Source organism: Protomyctophum bolini (assembly GCF_963924005.1).
Source record: "Protomyctophum bolini genome assembly, chromosome: 23".
NCBI classification, from domain to species: domain Eukaryota; kingdom Metazoa; phylum Chordata; class Actinopteri; order Myctophiformes; family Myctophidae; genus Protomyctophum; species Protomyctophum bolini.
In genome coordinates this window covers 24,735,479-24,753,282 of record NC_137884.1, presented here as the reverse complement: position 1 = coordinate 24,753,282, position 17,804 = coordinate 24,735,479, and the positions used below count along the sequence as shown (strand labels likewise).

At 44.8% G+C, this 17,804-nt stretch overlaps 2 protein-coding genes across 2 annotated transcripts in view; one reads left to right on the top strand and one right to left on the bottom strand.

Annotated features, from left to right (window-relative positions):
• LOC308310846 (SLIT-ROBO Rho GTPase-activating protein 1-like) overlaps positions 1 to 1,359 on the top strand; it is a gene marked incomplete at both ends in the record, with an annotated part of 63,697 nt that extends 62,338 nt beyond the window's left edge. Inside the window, one exon of the mRNA XM_080757295.1 lies at positions 988 to 1,359. Coding sequence (XP_080613421.1) covers positions 988 to 1,359 — 372 coding nt within the window. The remainder of the gene's footprint in view (positions 1 to 987) is intronic.
• A 7,962-nt stretch (positions 1,360 to 9,321) lies between these two features.
• Positions 9,322 to 17,164, bottom strand: kics2 (KICSTOR subunit 2). The gene is made up of 5 exons (XM_080757384.1): positions 16,725 to 17,164; positions 16,023 to 16,221; positions 14,144 to 14,432; positions 11,757 to 12,291; positions 9,322 to 9,623 (listed from the first exon to the last, which is right to left on the bottom strand). The coding sequence occupies exons 1-5, from the start codon at positions 16,785 to 16,787 to the stop codon at positions 9,330 to 9,332; spliced, it is 1,380 nt and encodes a 459-aa protein (XP_080613510.1). The 5' UTR covers positions 16,788 to 17,164; the 3' UTR covers positions 9,322 to 9,329.
• Positions 17,165 to 17,804: the final 640 nt, after the last annotated feature.

Genomic DNA, 17,804 nt, shown 5'->3' with positions numbered 1-17,804 from the left:
AGGTAGTAGGTACCCTCACAAAAACATGCAGTAATCCTGGGCTCTAAACTGCCTCCCCCTGGCCAGCCGGGGCGCCTGATGGAGGGGAAAGGAACTGGTTAGAATAACGTGTTCCTTTCACACGCTACGTCCAACCAGGGAAACTCCCCCCTGTCAGGTTGTAAAGGAGCAACTTGGACACTCAAGCATGAAGGAAGCATGAGTTAAGTCCGTTGCTCTCCCCAGGTTGGCAGAGGGTGTGTAGAGCCCAGGATCACAGTAGATGATTGACACAGGGGTGAAAAATGGGTTACAAATTCGTGGGATAAAAAATATAGTAAAAAAAAAAGAGAAAGAATGCACTTCATTGGCGTGCCTGGTGGGCTCAGACAGTGCACAGACCATAATGTTCCATGTCTGAGTCCACACTACTCTCTCTATGCCCTAGTTTTCCTTTCTCTCGGTCTACACTCCACTGCCTAAAGTAAAGCATACAAATGTAATGAATTAATAAATAACTATCTTTGAACAAAGATGCAGAAAGATGTATTTATAAATGATAAATGCTAAAGTTCATCACGTCTCTCGTGTCTCTGGTTCTCGTCCTGCTCTCTCTCTCTCTGTGTCTCTGTGTGTCTCTCTGTGTGTCTCTGTCTCTCTGTCTGTCTCTGTGTATCTCTGTGTGTCTGTGTGTCTCTCTCTGTGTGTCTGTGTGTCTCTCTCTGTGTGTCTGTGTGTCTCTCTGTGTCTCTGTGTGTCTCTCTGTGTGTCTCTCTCTGTGTGTCTCTCTCTGTGTGTCTCTCTCTGTGTGTCTCTCTGTGTGTGTGTGTGTGTGTGTGTGTGTGTGTGTGTGTGTGTGTCTCTGTGTGTGTGTGTGTCTCTGTGTGTGTGTGTGTGTGTGTGTGTCCGCAGGACATCGAGGAGCTGAGGCAGATGGAGCGTCAGCAGGGATGCAGACCGGCTGCGGACCAGATGGAGCGTCAGGGCTGCAGACCGGCTGCAGACCAGATGGAGCGTCAGGGCTGCAGACCGGCCCCTGACGTGGTTCTGGACACCCTGGAGCAGCTGAAGAACGGCCCGGTCAACAACACCGCCTCCACCACCTCCTCCTCCGAGTCTCCCAGCCCCCACAGCACGCCCAGCACCCCGGGGACCCCCGGGACCCCGGGCACCCCGAGTCCCCTCAGCCCCCTGAGCCCCATGAGCCCGCTCCCGGGGCCCCCTCCCAGGCCCACCAACCCCTCCCCCGACACCCTGGGCTCCTTTAAGCCCGTGGCCCTGCGGGGGCCCCCCGCCCTGAGGCCCAAGCCCATGGTCCCGCCCAAGAGCAGCACCCCTCCGCTGCCCCCGCCGCCCCTGGACAAATCCTGCACCATGTGAGGAGGAGCCAAAAAAAAACCAGGCCCCCCAAAAATCAGGCCGACCCCCGGGGCCAAAAACTGGGCCCCAGAAGAAGAGGAGATCAGGGTTTACTGCCTACTGTTTATAATCAACATAAATAAGGGTAGAAACGGTAGGACAGGCAAAAAGGGTTTTAACTGTAGTAATAATGAAAATATAATAACATATGACATGATCTAAGATATGATATGCCATGATATTTATGTGTCGTCAGGTGGGTGTGTTACTCTCTCGGTGTGTAGGAGTTTACTTTCTCCATGTATTGAAGCATTTATCAAAGGTTTAGCTAAAGAAGAACTGCTGATAGAGAGAAGAATTAAGGACAGCCAATGGCAGAGTATCCTGTCCCATGTTTAAGAGATATATTATAGTGGGATACGTGGGGAGTGTAGTTTTTGGCTCCAGTGAAATGTAGTTTTTTCCAGTGATGTGAACGTTGGCTGTATACCGTCATAACGATAGGCGTGCGTTAGTTCGAAGGAGCCTGTTCGTGAAGAGGCTGCTGTATTCTTAAATGTATTATGATTCGCTGCTGTTATCTGTAATAAGTGATTTGATTGGTTCAAAGCCACAGAGAGGAGGACACTGCAGGGTGAAGACACACCCATTTTGGGAGGTGGGTGTGGGATGGGGGGGGGGGGGGGGGGGGAGGTGTGCATCCAGACATAGATTCACCAAGATGCCCAAACTCCGCTCCGCTCGCGTCAGGAGTCTCTTCCTGGTTTTTAGCAAGGAAGCTTAGAGAAGGAAGTGTCATGGTCACGTGACTGTGATGCGCCATGACACTTTCATGGGAGCCAAATCTCGCACCGGAAGTGACATGAATACAAAGCAGTGAATGGAGCAAGCTGGACCAGCTCATAACAAACATCATGTATGAACCATTGAGACCTTTGTCATATCGATGTGCACCGCAGAGTGCACAGTATTGAATTTCATTTGAGGATTTAAACAGCAGCAGGTATCGTTACTGTTCCGGGGGGTATCGCGAGATTCGGCTGCCAGACAGGAAAAGGTGGACAGTCTCGTGATACTTGTGGCACGTTCAGAAACGTACTTTTTGCTCTTTAGATACCTCTATAAAGTGACAGTGTACACATCGAAACACAACACAGCAGACAATAATGTGTTACAGTATACCGGTATGTCTTCTGTTATTTGCCAGAAGCGATTACTGAGTGATCTCGATCAGTCACTCAGAAATAGTGTTTGTTCATGAGCTGCAGGTCACTCAGCTCTCATCGACTCCACTGCATTCTGCCGAACTTCCGGGTGCAGTTTGGCTCCCATGGTGCGACGAATCTGCCGTCTGGAATTACGTGATAGCGAAAATGACGTTGGTGACCTTACCTCCATTGCATACACCTTGGTTTTTAGCTGGTGGATGGATAGAAATGAAATGAAGCTCCACCTTGCAGCGTCAGCCAGAAAACCTGCTTTGCCGACGCTGCAGGTTGCAAATCAACTAATCAAATGATTCCTGAGTGCAGCACGGCTGCAGCTCACCGCTCCTGGGCTGCAGCTCACCTCTCCTGGGCTGCAGCTCACCTCTCCTTGGCTGCAGCTCACCGCTCCTTGGCTGCAGCTCACCGCTCCTTGGCTGCAGCTCACCTCAAGAGATGGGTCAAATGCAGAGAACAAAGTTCACTGCGATGATAACGTGTGTGACAAATCGTAGGACTTTGACTTTTGACTTTGAGCTTAATTTCCATCCATTTGCACCAGTTGTCTAAAAACCAGGACGAGAGTCATCTCTGTGGAATCTTGGTGAATCTTGGTGGTCTGGAGGGTTCCCACGCTGTGGAATGAGGAGGCAGACATCTTGGTGAGGATGGTTCCCATAGGGTGGAACGGGGAGGCAGACATCTTGGTGAGGATATCCTTTTATTTTGTTCCTTCTATTTCTCTTGGTTCAGCTGCTAAACTCACTACTACACCTCAAACCAAGCCTCTTGGGGTAGTCAGTGACATGGTAAAAAAAAGAAGAAAAAAAAAGAAAGAAAAGAAAAACGGAAACTTCACAACAAGTTATATAACCAATGCTATTTATTGAATGTTTCCAGTGTTTTTAATGACTGTTCAACCATCTTATTGAATGTTCGGTGAGCTGTTGTGTCACTGCAGGTGACACGACGGACGCTCGCTAAATCCTAACAGCCTTTTTGTGTTCTGAGGACACCCACATAACCACTAACTACCCAATGCGTTAGGGTTTACCCACCACTAACTACCCATGGGTTAGGGTTTACCCACCACTAACTACCCATGGGTTAGGGTTCAACCACCACTAACTACCCAGCCCAGGGTTCCATACAGGGTGTAAAGGTCTGGTGGAGGAGGGAGCTGGAAGCTTGGACAGAACTTTTATTTTTCCTGGAACGGGGTGTAACTATGTATGTATGAATGATTTCCTTTCCCATTAGTGAGTGAGTGAGCGTGAGTGTGTGTGTGTGTGTGTGTGTGTGTGTGTGTGTGTGTGTGTGTGTGTGTGTGTGTGTGTGTGTGTGTGTGTGTGTGTGTGTGTGTGCGTGTGCGTGTGCGTCCTGCCTGCCTGCCGTCGTCCTGTTCGTTGTAAATGCATAAACACTAGAACAGTGGTAGTTGATAGAATATTCATATACCTGCCTTGAGTGCCAGGAAGGAACACGTACAGGTTGGTGGAAGTGCACTATAGCTGGTATAAAAAGCATGCCACTTACAGTAGAATATACAGTATACAGTTTGTGCGTGCGTGTGTGTAAATATTGGTTCACCTGGTCGTTCCACTGAACTCACAATTTAACCTTAAATTCACAGTAAGCTAACAGGGTGGGGCTCTGTGTGTAAAATGCCCATAAACAACACTTGAACAGCACACTGAATGTGGCCTCCGACTGGGCTTAGGAACTAATGCGAGAGTGATGCGCTATGGGATATGAGTTGCTAAAGGATGCACGTGTGTGTGTGTGTGTGTGTGTGTGTGTGTGTGTGTGTGTGTGTGTGTGCGTGTGTGCATGTGTGTGTGTGCATGTGTGTGTGTGCTTGTTTGTGTGTGTGTGTGTTGTTTTCGTCGATTAAAACTAAGACGAAAAATGTTCGTCGACTACCTTTTTCCACTGATGAAAACTAAGCTATGACGACTAAAACTAAGACTAAATATACTGACAATTTCGTCGAATAAAATAATAGACTAAAACGTTAGGAAGGGACTAGTGGACCAGAGATCCAGTATAAGTCATTTTACACTTGGTTGCGTGCTGAAAATAGCAGATCTACAAGCTCGCAGTGTGACGTATTGTGAGCTTGTATATCGCCTACTTATACAAGTGTAAAAACAGTCATTACGTCATTAAGAGACTTTGACTAAAACTGAAATCTAAATTTGCTGCCAAAAACAACACGTGTGTGTGTGTGTGTGTGTGTGTGTCTGTGTGTGTGTGACTGTGTGTGCGTGTGTGTGTGTGTGAGTGCGTGTTGGTATGCATGTTACGTGAAAGTGCCTTTTTTTAATCCTTGTCTTTTTTGGGGGAGTTAATGTGAATCCACTCACATCGCATGTCGTCCTGAATGAAAAGCAGCAGCACTCCCAATGAAATAATCATGAAAAGTGTTTAGTAGAATAAAAACTGAATTATGAATTCTTAGCGTTAACCCATATTGTGACATTGCACTTTGATGTATAGGACTGTGTACTTGGCATGTAAAAGCATCACGACATGTTGGTGCGTTTTAAAACTAAAAAGGAAGGTTCTTCTGAATGTGTTTGATAATAATAATAAAGGAAATGGTTTCGTCCGTTTTAAGTGTTGCTGTATTTGAAAAACCTGAGCTTCCCTGAAGATGAGCTCATATTATATTATAGCCAAATGGATTGTATCAGTGTTGTATTTATTATAAATAACCTGAATAAATTTAACATTCAAGAGCGCACATTTTGGTGGGAATGGGTTTTTCTTTTGTGGTGGTGTTCAGTTACGCAAACTGCGTTCACTTCATGGGTCTTCAGTCCTGGACCGGAAGTATAGGCAGAAATGCATTGGACCCACTATAGGCAACAGCCCAGCTTTAATGATCTTACATTCCTTTATTTTAGATTGTTTTGTAGTAATAGTACAATGTAAACATTAAAGAGACTTTAGTTGTTACTGTGCAGTACTTGTCAACAGTTGCACACATGCTTAAATTAGCTCTTATTTGCGCCGCCATCGTTGAAAACAATGCATTTCCAACTCCAGCTTGTCTCAGTTCAGGCTGCATGAACAGCGCTCGGTTTCCGCCACATCGATATCGTAACCCTTCTTTTAGATGGCTCTGGTGGTGTTGAGGCTGAGCTGCTGGGGAGAGGGGTCTCTCATGGGGGGAGAGGGGTCTCTCGTGGGGGAGAGGGGTCTCTCGTGGGGGAGAGGGGTCGCTCGTGGGGGAGAGAGGTCGCTCGTGGGGGAGAGGGGTCTCTCGTGGGGGAGGGGTCTCTCTCTCGTGGCACAACTGATTGCCAAAGACCTGATAGGTGGAACATTATCGATGCCTTAGTACCCATTGGGGGAGGAAACCTCATAACCATTTTTGAGGTTTTTTATTTTATTTTATTTATCATAAATCAGTGCTATTGAACACCCTTTACGTCTGTGTGTTGTTTTAAAAAAAATGGAAAGTAGTAAAAAAACACATTGGACAAAACCTCTTAACTCCATTGGACCCTCAAACTGTCTGCTAAAGCAACTAACTCCACCACCTCTCTCCTTCTCATCAGGGACGGATTAACCTCCACGAGGGTCCCTGGGCCGGTGATCTTTGCAGGGCCCCCATAGCTCGTGTGAGTGCGATTTTTATGTTTTTCAGTGTGTTTTTATCACCTTTTTGACCTACATTTAACAAAATAAATGGCCAATGAAGGGTGTCAAACCTAGTACCTGACGGTCCAATTTCCCTGAAGGGGAGGTTTCTTCCCGACAGCAGAGATATAAGTACAGTAGCCTATACGTGTTGATGAAGATACAGGAGAAATGCAAAATGCAATGCAGGATGAAAACAAAGGTTTGTCTTGAAGTTGTGGACGCCTGAACATACAGTATAGGCTGAGCGAACACCCTGCCTGCTCATGCACAAGTTACTGTGGGAGCTTAACCCATTTACGCCTGACGTCGAAATAAAAAAAAATCCTGACAGTTTTCTGAAATGGTGGTGCTCAATATTTCATGTCAAGGACTCCAAAAATTACATGTAATTGGCCTCCGACCCCCCCCCATTTGAAAATATGTTGCTCCAGGAACCCCTCAGAAGCAAAGACTTGAGTTAAAAACGTTTGCTCTGAAAGAATAATATTCAAAGATTTGCGCCCACATTTTCCAAAAATATCAGACCTACAAGCTCGTAGCGCGGCACTCTGTGCCGCACTATGAGCTTGTAGAGCTGCTATTTCTCAATAGCTAAAGTACGGTATAACATAATGCTTAATTTATGCTCCGTGAAACGACACGGTGTCGTACCACCAAAAATAGCCCTCTGAAAAGCCTCACGTGTCACAGATGCGAGCTTGTAGATTGGCTATTTTGAGCGCACGGCATGTAATGGTCTTATGAAGTATAAATCGGGTTGGGTTCAAGCAGATGTAAGTGCTTTTGACGAGGTCCCTGGAGGTATACTCTGGTGTATTATATAGATGTACATGTATAAAATATTTACTAGACCACTGAAGGTACTCTCGTCTCATGTGTGCAAGTACTGTATGCTACTGTGCAAGTATTGTAAATATCTTTTCCAACAAACAGCTCATTCAATGGTCATGATATGTATGACAGGGATACTCAAATAGATTTACCTGTGGGCCACATTACAAAAATGGCAAGGGGCCAGGGGCCAGTAGATAAAATTACGACATTAATGATACTTGATAACTTCTCTCTTTCAATTGCTTTATTTTCGCAAAATGTATCAAAGTACAATGTGCATGCACACAATATGTAAATAAATAAATGTGTTACATTTTCTTGCATAAACACAAAGAGCTGTTTCCATAACTGCACAAATTATTGCACATAACATGAGTAGCTGTTATAATAACATAATAACATAACATGAGTAGCTCTTTGCCTGCCTGCCTGCCTGTCTGTCTGTCTGTCCATGAGTAGTTATTTGTCTGTCAATGAGTAGCTGTCTTACTGTCTGCCTGTCTATGAGTATCTGTCTGCCTGCCTGTCTATGAGTACCTGTCTGTCTGCCTGCCTGCCTGTCCAATTGTCCATGAGTAGCTGTCTGTCTGCCTGTCTATGAGTAGCTGTCTGACTGCCTGCCTGTCCAATTCTCCATGAGTAGCTGTCTGTCTGTCTGCCTGTCTATGAGTAGCTGTCTGCCTGCCTGCCAGCCAGCAAGTTGGTTAACAGAAAATAAATTGTTATGGCTGAGTAAAATAAAATACAATAAACACAATTTGCCTGAAAATAGATTAACCAGCTATGACCTTTTTCATGAAAAAAAATGAGTAGTGATATGGCTGACTGAGTAAAATAAAACAATCTACCTGAAAATAGATAGCTATAAGTGAAGAGCAATTTCCCCAATTTCCGCAATTACCATTTCCGCAATTTCCATTTCCGCAATTTCCTCAATTTCCATTTCCGCAATTTCCGCAATTACCATTTCCGCATTTCCGCAATTTCCATTTCCACCATTTCCGCAATTACAATTTCCGCAATTTCCATTTCCATTTCCAACTATTAATGGCAGCTGGGTTTCATCATTCAAATAAAATAGAATTCTGTCCGTTTAGCTATAAAATTATGTCAGGGAATAGGGATACACAGTATATGTCTTTCATTTGCATTGCATCCCCCCCCCCCCCAAGCTTTTATTTTCGTTCGAGTAATAGTACAACTCTAATAGTATTACTTATAATAATGTAATTAAAGATAACTTCATTCAGATTTATTTATTTTTATTTCATTTTCCAGATTTTTTCAAGGGTAATTGTAACATTATCTGAACTTTATTTTCATTAGTGACAAGCACAGCAAAAAAATAACTATTTACAAATGAAAACGGCATGGTTAAAATAGTAAAGTGAACATTGCAAAAAAAATAAAAAGTTCCATCATTAGTATCTTCTGAAATGTTATAAACCACAACATTAAAGGTAAATTAAAAGGTAGTAGCAGCGTATTGTTGACAGTAATGTTTTTGGGGAAGGCTGCGCTACGAAAAGCCGTCACTTTGGTCTGGAACACATTGGGCTAAAACAGCATTTCGTTTCATCGTGTTATTAAATGAACGGTTATAAATTGTGTTAAATGAACAGTTATACATCGCAGGTTAAAGTCCTTCAAATAAAAAGCTAAATCAAACACTTCAAAAAGAGATCAACCATATTCAAGTATGTTCAATTCCAGTTCCATTCCAGTAAAAAATGGTTCAACTTAACTGGTTCTTAAAGGATAATTCCATGCTAGCTTTCTTAATACCTTTAGTGTACTTGCTACGTCCCCACCAAAGAGGGCCAGGTCTTATTTGTAGTTGTTACGTCCCCACCAAAGAGGTCCAGGTGTTATTTGTAGTCGTTACGTCCCCACCAATGAGGTCCAGGTGTTATTTGTAGTTGTTACGTCCCCACCAAAGAGGTCCAGGTGTTATTTTGTGCAAAAGCTCATTATTGGCGATTTCCCCTACCATAAGCCCTCAATGAATTGAATTGAATGGGGCATTGGGGTGTTGTGCTAATTCGCTTATTTCCATCGCTCAAACATATTTTTTTGTATATATCCTCTCTTCATAATGTAAATAGTATCCCAAGCAGCACACTTTACTACTTATTTCGATGGAAATAAGTGAATTAGCACAAAAACCCGAACCCCCATTGTGGGGGGACCCGGGTTCGAGGGGCTGCTCTCAGCCCTTGGTCCCGGGTTCGAGGGGCTGCTCTCAGCCCTTGGACCCGGGTTCGAGGGGCAGCCTTTGGTCCCGGGTTCGAGGGGCAGCTCTCAGCCCTTGGACCCGGGTTTGAGCGTGCTGAAAGGTTTGGAGTTGCGCAGCGAGCCAGAGATCTCCTGGAGGAAGGCGGTGATGTGCGAGTCCTTCTCGGACTTCCTGCCGTCGAAGATGACCACCAGCGTGAAGCGGGGCTCGGGCCGGGTCAGGTAGTAGGTGCTCTGGACCTTGTCGTCGTAGAAGTGGACCACCTTGTCCAGCGTGTTGAGCTCCGAGGCGCGGTCACCCATCATCATGATGACGTTGGGCCAGTGGGTCAGCGGCCGCTCCCCAGACGGCAGGGACACCTGGAATGGGAATGGGACATTATGTTGAATACAAACCAGAGGGAAAACTAGAAACACTGTCCTCTCCATCCGCGTCATCAGTGCCCATACCCGAGGCGGGGTTGGCGAAAGGGCCTTTCTGTGTGGATTTTACATGTTCTCCCCGTGTCCCCTAGGGTAGGTATACCCTCACAAAAACATCCCGGTCTCTAAACTGCCTCCCCCTGGCCAGCCTGATGGAGGGGAAAGGAACTGGTTGGAATAACGTGTTCCTTCCACGCGCTACGTCCAACCAGGGAACCTCTCCCCTGTCGGGTGTAAAGGAACGACTTGGACACTCATGCAGTTCGTTGTTCTCCCCAGGTTGGTGGAGGGTGTGTAGAGCCCAGGATCACATTAGATAATTGACACAGGTGATGGAAAAATGGGTTACAAAAATCGTGGGATAAACAAAAATATAAAAAGAAAAATACCATCTATGTGAAAACCGTAAGTAGAGACATAGACAGACTATTTGCAACTGTAGGCTAAACAAAAGTCGTCGGAAGATATAAAGGACTGGAAAGAAGTCACAGGATTTGTAACGTATGTAACGAAGCCAGAATTGGAGACGAGTATCATGATCTGTTGGAATGTATAAGAATACTAGCATTATGAATTTCAGGCAAAAATACCTGCCAATTAATTTTACTACCCACCCATCTCTGTTTAAATTAATTGCATTACTAAAATCTGAAAAACAAAAAGTAATCTATAAATTGGGTGCTTTTCTGAAAAATGTTCTTCCACTGTTGAAATAGTGAAAGCCTCTCGATATGTCTGTTTATTGCTCCATACCATGTGATCATGGTCGTGAGTTAAATAAATGATGATGATGAAAATGACATTTCTATCTATGTAAGTCTGTCTTTAGATAACTTCTGACAGTTGGCAACTCTTCCACCAGTCAAGAGCCTATAGAGAGTATGCACAATTGCACATGCATGATTTTCCCATCAGGACACGCCCCCCTCATCTAGACTGAGTGGCAAAACATTGAGCAGCATGGATGGAGTGTTGGAGTTTGGAAGCGCTCGTTGGAAATCACTCCACCGTCCTGCCGTACCACCTGGTTCTAAATGTCACATAATGCAGGAGGCAGCGAAATGTTGTGTTATTGAAAACAAGCACTTCCAAACTCTGACACTTCCAGAGACAGTGCAGGGCATTTCTTGACAGAAAGTAACTCTTAACGTTTCTATGGTGGATTTTTATGAAACAAAAACTTTGCAGATAGAAAGAGGATAATTCAAGCTTTTCGTAACAGCTGCGATGTTGGTGAGTTTAACATTGTTTAATGCCATCAGACAGGACTTTTCCGTTTGGATGAATGGGCTGTCGAGGCCAGAAAGTAGTTTTTTGCCACGCATAACTTCCAGGTACGATGATGTCGCATGCATACCCTCTATTCTAGTGATTTATAGAACAGGCCTGAAGAACAGACATTTAAAGGCCATGTGTTAAATGAGTGTTCTATTATTTTCACTGTGTGTTTTTATTTTGGGACCTCTGGAAGTGTATCAGAGAGTATTTTGGGACCTCTGGAAGTGTATCGGAGAGAATTTTGGGACCTCTGGAAGTGTATCAGAGAGTATTTTGGGACCTCTGGAAGTGTATCGGAGGGTGTGAAGCTGTAATTGGGAGGTTGCTATGTTAAAAAAACATTTTCTCGATCTGGACTTCAAATTCATGACACTTTTGTGAGTTTAACCCATATTGGGCGGGAACCCCTTCTGGTGTTTTAAGCATTCTGTTATACTTTAGATCTACAGATCTACAAGCTCGTAGTGTGGCACCGAGTGCCGCGCTACGAACGGTTCCCCACTACGAGCTTGTAGATCTGCTATTTTTTTTAAACCGTGAAAATGTGCCTCAAATCTTTGAATACCGTATATATTCTTTCAGAGCGAACATTTTTAACTGGAACTACATATTTTCAGATGGGGGTCGGCGGCCAATTACAGATAATTCTGGGGGTCTTTGGCATGAAAAAGGTTGGGCACCACTGACATAGAAACATGCGGTTTTCCAGAAAACTTGTCAGGATTTAGAATGCATTTGTAGAATCGTCCTCAGGTCTAAATGGGGTTAAAAGTATCCAGTATACACACGTACCACGGCGGGGAACTGCTCCACTCCTTTGGGCGCCTCGCGGTAGGACTGTGGGTGGTGGTACCCGTGGCCCTGGAAGCTGTCCGAGCCCTGGTTGTCGAACACCAGCGAGACGTTGTTGGCGTCGTGCTTGCGGATGAAGGAGCAGATCTTCCCGTGGTAGTCGGGCGCCGTGCGCGCCGTCAGCGCCCTCATGTCGGCCGGCGCCGCCGTCTGCCGGCTCAGCGCCTCGTGGAAGTAGAAGCTGAACTTGGCGAGGAGCGCCGCATGGAAGCGCTGCAGCCACGCGTAGAGGTGAGGCGGCGCCGCGGCCTTCTGCGACTGGCCCCCGAAGAGGTGCTTGGCGCTGCGCGTCTCCCTCTGCCGCTGGAACAGCTGCCCCCAGGCGCTCAGCTTGGAGCTGGCCCCGTGGAGGTTGAGCAGGGCGGGCAGGAAGCGCCACTCCGAGACCTCCGCCTGGCAGCGCAGCAGCTGGGTCACCACGTCCACCTCCGTCTGGAAGCTCTCCTCCACGCGGCCCAGGATGGGGTGGTGGAACCTGGAGGGAAGGAGTTAGTGACAGTGTTTACCAGGATGGGGTGGTGGAACCTGGAGGGAAAGAGTTAGTGACAGTGTTACCAGGATGGGGTGGTGGAACCTGGAGGGAAGGAGTTAGTGACAGTGTTACCAGGATGGGGTGGTGGAACCTGGAGGGAAGGAGTTAGTGACAGTGTTACCAGGATGGGGTGGTGGAACCTGGAGGGAAGGAGTTATAGTGAGTGTTACAGCAGAAAGCCAGACGACTGTTGTGACGGTACCTGCCCCAAATTTAGAGTGCCCTAAAACCATACACTCACTGTATATGTGTACAATTTAGGCATTTATCAGACGCTCTTAATCCAGAGCGACTTAAGCAAGAACAAAAGCATGTCAATGTAGTTCTGACTGCAATGGGAAGTGCATTCCATAGTTTAGATTGGTTAGTGAGTCTGTAGTTCTGACTGCAATGGGAAGTGCATTCCATAGTTTAGATTGGTTAGTGAGTCTGTAGTTCTGACTGCAATGGGAAGTGCATTCCATAGTTTAGATTGGTTAGTGAGTCTGTAGTTCTGACTGCAATGGGAAGTGCATTCCATAGTTTAGATTGGGAGTGAGTCTGTAGTTCTGACTGCAATGGGGACTGGGGAGTTCATTCCATAGTTTAGATTGGGAGTGAGTCTGTAGTTCTGACTGCAATGGGGACTGGGGAGTTCATTCCATAGTTTAGATTGGGAGTGAGTCTGTAGTTCTGACTGCAATGGGAAGTGCATTCCATATTTTAGATTGGTTAGTGAGTCTGTAGTTCTGACTGCAATGGGAAGTGCATTCCATAGTTTAGATTGGTTAGTGAGTCTGTAGTTCTGACTGCAATGGGAAGTGCATTCCATAGTTTAGATTGTGAGTGAGTCTGTAGTTCTGACTGCAATGGGGACTGGGGAGTTCATTCCATAGTTTAGATTGGGAGTGAGTCTGTAGTTCTGACGCAAATGGGAAGTGCATTCCATAGTTTTGGAGCCAGAAGGGAGGAGAGTTTGTCGTTGTCATAGTACGTGTAATAATAACCCTGGAACAGCCATGGATGGATCAATATAGTTGCTCTCTCTGCTGACGGGTGAATTCCCCGTGGCCTGATGGATGCTACCAGAGAGCATCACCTTCACCCCTCACTGCTCTGCCAACTCACCCCTCACTGACTGATGTGTGGGATGTTGTGTTGTCAGATTGTGACCCCGCTGCAGTTTATTTCACTGCAGCTCAACCGTGCAAAGGTTATACGGCTATTTTGGTTTGGCAACGTACGCCGTACGGTCTGACCCTTCTTGCTGAAGTCAGCGGAAAGACTTCCTGCACCCACCTCACGGTGTCCACCCTAACGCGTTCAGAACGGGAACCCCTTTTGGGTGTTTTAAGCATTATGTTATGCTTTAGCTATTGAAAAAATAGCTACGAGCTTGTATATCTGCTATTTTTGAAAAATCGGGAAAATGTGGGCGCAAATCTTTGAATATATATTCTTTCAGAGCGAACGTTTTTTAACTGAAACCTTTGCTTCTGTATCTATATTTTCAGATGGGGGTCGGTGGCCAATAACAGATCATTCTGGGGGTCCTTGACATGAAATGAACTGACATAGAAACATGGAGGGAAAAAAGTCTTCTTTTTTTTAGAACCGGCCTGATGAGGTCTAAAATAACAGTTTGTCTCAAGCTCTCTTCCAGATGCGTTATATTCATCTAAAGATGTGTTATATTAGATGTGTTATATTCATCTTCCAAAGATGTCCACACATACAGATTCCACAAGCTAACAAAGACATAGGGGTGATGGAAAAATATAATAACATATCACAATATATTTTCACACACACACACCTAGTGCTGTACTTCTGAAGCACGGCGTCCAGCGTGGTGACCAGTTCGTCCGAGTTGACGTTCTTCTGTCCGCCCAGCGAGTGCATCTTCTCGAACATGTCGGCCATCTCCACGCGGGCCTGCGTGAAGTGGCACAGCTGCTCCGACAGGTGCGACAGCAGGTCCTCCAGGTAAGGGGCGGAGCCGGGCGGGGCGTGGCGCCCCGTGGTCACCACCTTCCGCAGCTCGTTGTACAGGGAGGTGTAGATGGTGCGGATGGAGTCCTTGCGGCTGAAGAACGACTGGCCGCCTGTAGGGGGCAGCAGCGTTTTGGTTACGTATGGCAGTGGTTCTCAGAGTGGGGGTCCCGGGGACCCCCAGCACTGGGGCAGCACTGGGCAGCACTGGGGCAGACCCACACAAATGGGGGTCTGCAGAATAATTAGTGTCAATTTGGGGGTCCTTGACATGGAATAGTTTGAGAACCAGTGACTTGAGGAGGATAAATTCACCCCCCCCCCCCCCCACACACACAGGAGAGTAATGGTTGTACTATGTAGAAATGGTTGACAGAATGACAGTGTAAATTCATCCACGGGCAGCAGCGCCATCTGTTGTTGGAAATATGTATTGCTACCAGACTTCTTAATGCAAAGTTTTGAGGACTTTACATTATGTGTGGCAGTATCGGGCGCGATTCATACTCCTATTTTAGAGCCGAATAAAAGTGGGTTAGGCTACAATGTGACGTCATTTGAGGTTCGGGGGTGGGGGGGGGGGCGGACCGTCCTAAAGTCGCCTCTTCGGTGCTACTGAAAATTTCTGACGAGCCGAAATAATTTTGGTTAATTCCTCTGCTTCTGAAGAGTGTAAACAGGCTCCATTCCATTTGGTCTGCATATTGAGACAGGTAGATATGTAGATATAATAAATATAATATATTTTATAAATATATTGAGACAGAAAATGAACTGCATTTTGTTTTTTTTATTGTCCATTCTACAACTCTATTAATTAAGGAGAGACTTTTTAATAAGATAGATCCAAATCATGAATGTATTGTATATGGTTGGAGGACTTTGAGAAACTGAAACGCCTATTTCAAAAGTACGCCTTTTCATTTGCCTCATTCCTTGAAAAGGCCTGGTCAATGTCAGGAGGAGGGCCATTTACTGTACATGTAAAATGGCCTTGTTTTATTTGTTTTCAATTTGTTCTAATACTGTACAAATGTGTATTCATGTATTTTATTTAATAATGCATTATGGAATATGAACAGGAAGGACTGTAATGTCAGTTGCTTTCAACGTACTTTGTTAAATGTATCGTATAATCCCGGATGGGCCAAGGTAGCATGACACGGAAATAAATATTTCATTCATTCATTGTACATATCTCCTTTTTTAATGGATAACAAAAACGTTAATCTGCATGGTAGAGTATGTTAACACAACACAATTAAATGTTGTAACTGCACTCTGCTGTCCCACCACGCCAAATTCCCACATGTCATGGAAATAAAGGCTTCCGATTCTGATACCTATTTTCTTCCCCAGGAATGTCATGTTGTGGTAGATTATATTTACCTATTTTCTGCCCCAGGAATGTCATGTTGTGGTAGAATAGATGGATAGATATTTACCTAGTTTCTGCCCCAGGAATGTCATGTTGTGGTAGATTATATTTACCTATTTTCTGCCCCAGGAATGTCATGTTGTGGTAGAATAGATGGATAGATATTTACCTAGTTTCTGCCCCAGGAATGTCATGTTGTGGTAGAATAGATAGATAGACATTTACCTAGTTTCTGCCCCAGGAATGTCATATTGTGGTAGAATAGATACCTAGTTTCTGCCCCAGGAATGTCATGTTGTGGTAGAATAGATGGATAGATATTTACCTAGTTTCTGCCCCAGGAATGTCATGTTGTGGTAGGCCTTCTCCGCGGCTGCCAGGTGTCCCAGGGCGGCCAACAGGGAGGTCCAGGTCGGGCCTCCTGGCCCGACGGAGCGGCTGTCCTTCTCCTTCTCAACGTAGTCCTTGGCCCGGTCGAAGGAGAACATGCCCAGCTGCGTGAAGAAGCTCTCCAGGATGGCCACCTTGATTGATTGATTGATGAAATTACATTAACAGATTGGAGAATTAAACGGTACCTTTCAAGCACAAGTCAAGCCAAAACTGTTAACTGTGGACGACACCATAAACTTCCCGAACCTTTTTGGCCATGCACACAGTTATCTATAGCTGACGCACCTATAGATGACTGGGTGCATGGCCAAAAAGGTTTGGGCACCCCCCCCACATGGAAATATAAATTGCATAATCTATGAGACATTTATTTCCTTTTAATCCACATATATGCACATACTGGTACATAAACCTGAATATGGCATAACAAATGCAGCATAGTCTATATTCTGCATACTTGCCATATATGATGTTAATATAATGTTAATAATATATTTAAAATAAAACTAGCACAACCATCATCAGCCTTTCCATGTCGCGGCGCACCACAAGGGGTGCACGCACCACAGTTTGGGAACCATGAAGCAAAATTACACTTGTTTCAACAGGGCAGACCATGTTCAATTCATCATACCTCCCTGGGGACGGGCCGCAGCTGGTCCTGGACCTCAGTACCGGGACCGGCCTCTGTCGTCATGACGATGATAACCTCATCAATAAAATCACTTTTATTTATATTGTTTTACTATTATTCACAGAAATGCAGCAGCAAAACGAACCGACTCTGATGAACAATAAGTCAAGTTGACTTTAGTCTGCTGTGAAGTGATTCTCCCTCAATAATATTTGAATCCCACTTTCTCGACACTGATGACGAGAATCTGCAGCACAATTAACGACGATCGGACATTATTTAGACTTGCACATTATAATAGTTATCGTCGCTATAATCGTCCCTCTAAATGTTACCAGAATTATCTATAGATAGATGTTGTGGTGCTGAGGATGATGATGGGGTGAAGGAGGACGCCATGTTGTTGCGCTACATAATGTCAACACTACGGAGAGGGAGGAGGGTCATACCGCACGGAAACGCGATGTCCTCCCGTATGGCGTTTTACTGCCCCCTATGGTTACTGTTCTCTATCGCTCTGATCTTTGATTGATTGATTGATTGATTGATTGATTGATTGTAGTATTTATTGTGGATATCCACGGATATACTTAATTACCTAAACATGAGAGAAGTAGGGGAAACAATTTATTACAAGCTTTAAACTTGCAATTTTAATATCATATTTACCATGTGAGTGATGTTTTTAATATTTAATATTTTAATATTAACTACTTTATAATTCTACACAGACATTGGGACAAATTGTGGGGAAATCATTTTTTATCCACAGTGGCGCTGTGTGTTAAATGTGTTGCATACCGTACATCCGTACATACAAAGCACTGTCCTATTAGCAAATCTAGAACTTCCTGTTTACTTCCACATTGGGAGCTAGCGAATAAAGACATCCGGTTGCCTTCAGAATAAGGTGTCGTAATTAATGTTTTCTAAAATATATTTAAAAAAAATCACTTATGTGTGATTTAAAAAAAATGGCTCATACTAAACTAGACTATATTGCCCTAAAAGGTTGTTACGTTAAAGTTAAATGCTTAATTTATAGTTTTAATGTGCAAATGAATCGTCTCTTATTTTGAA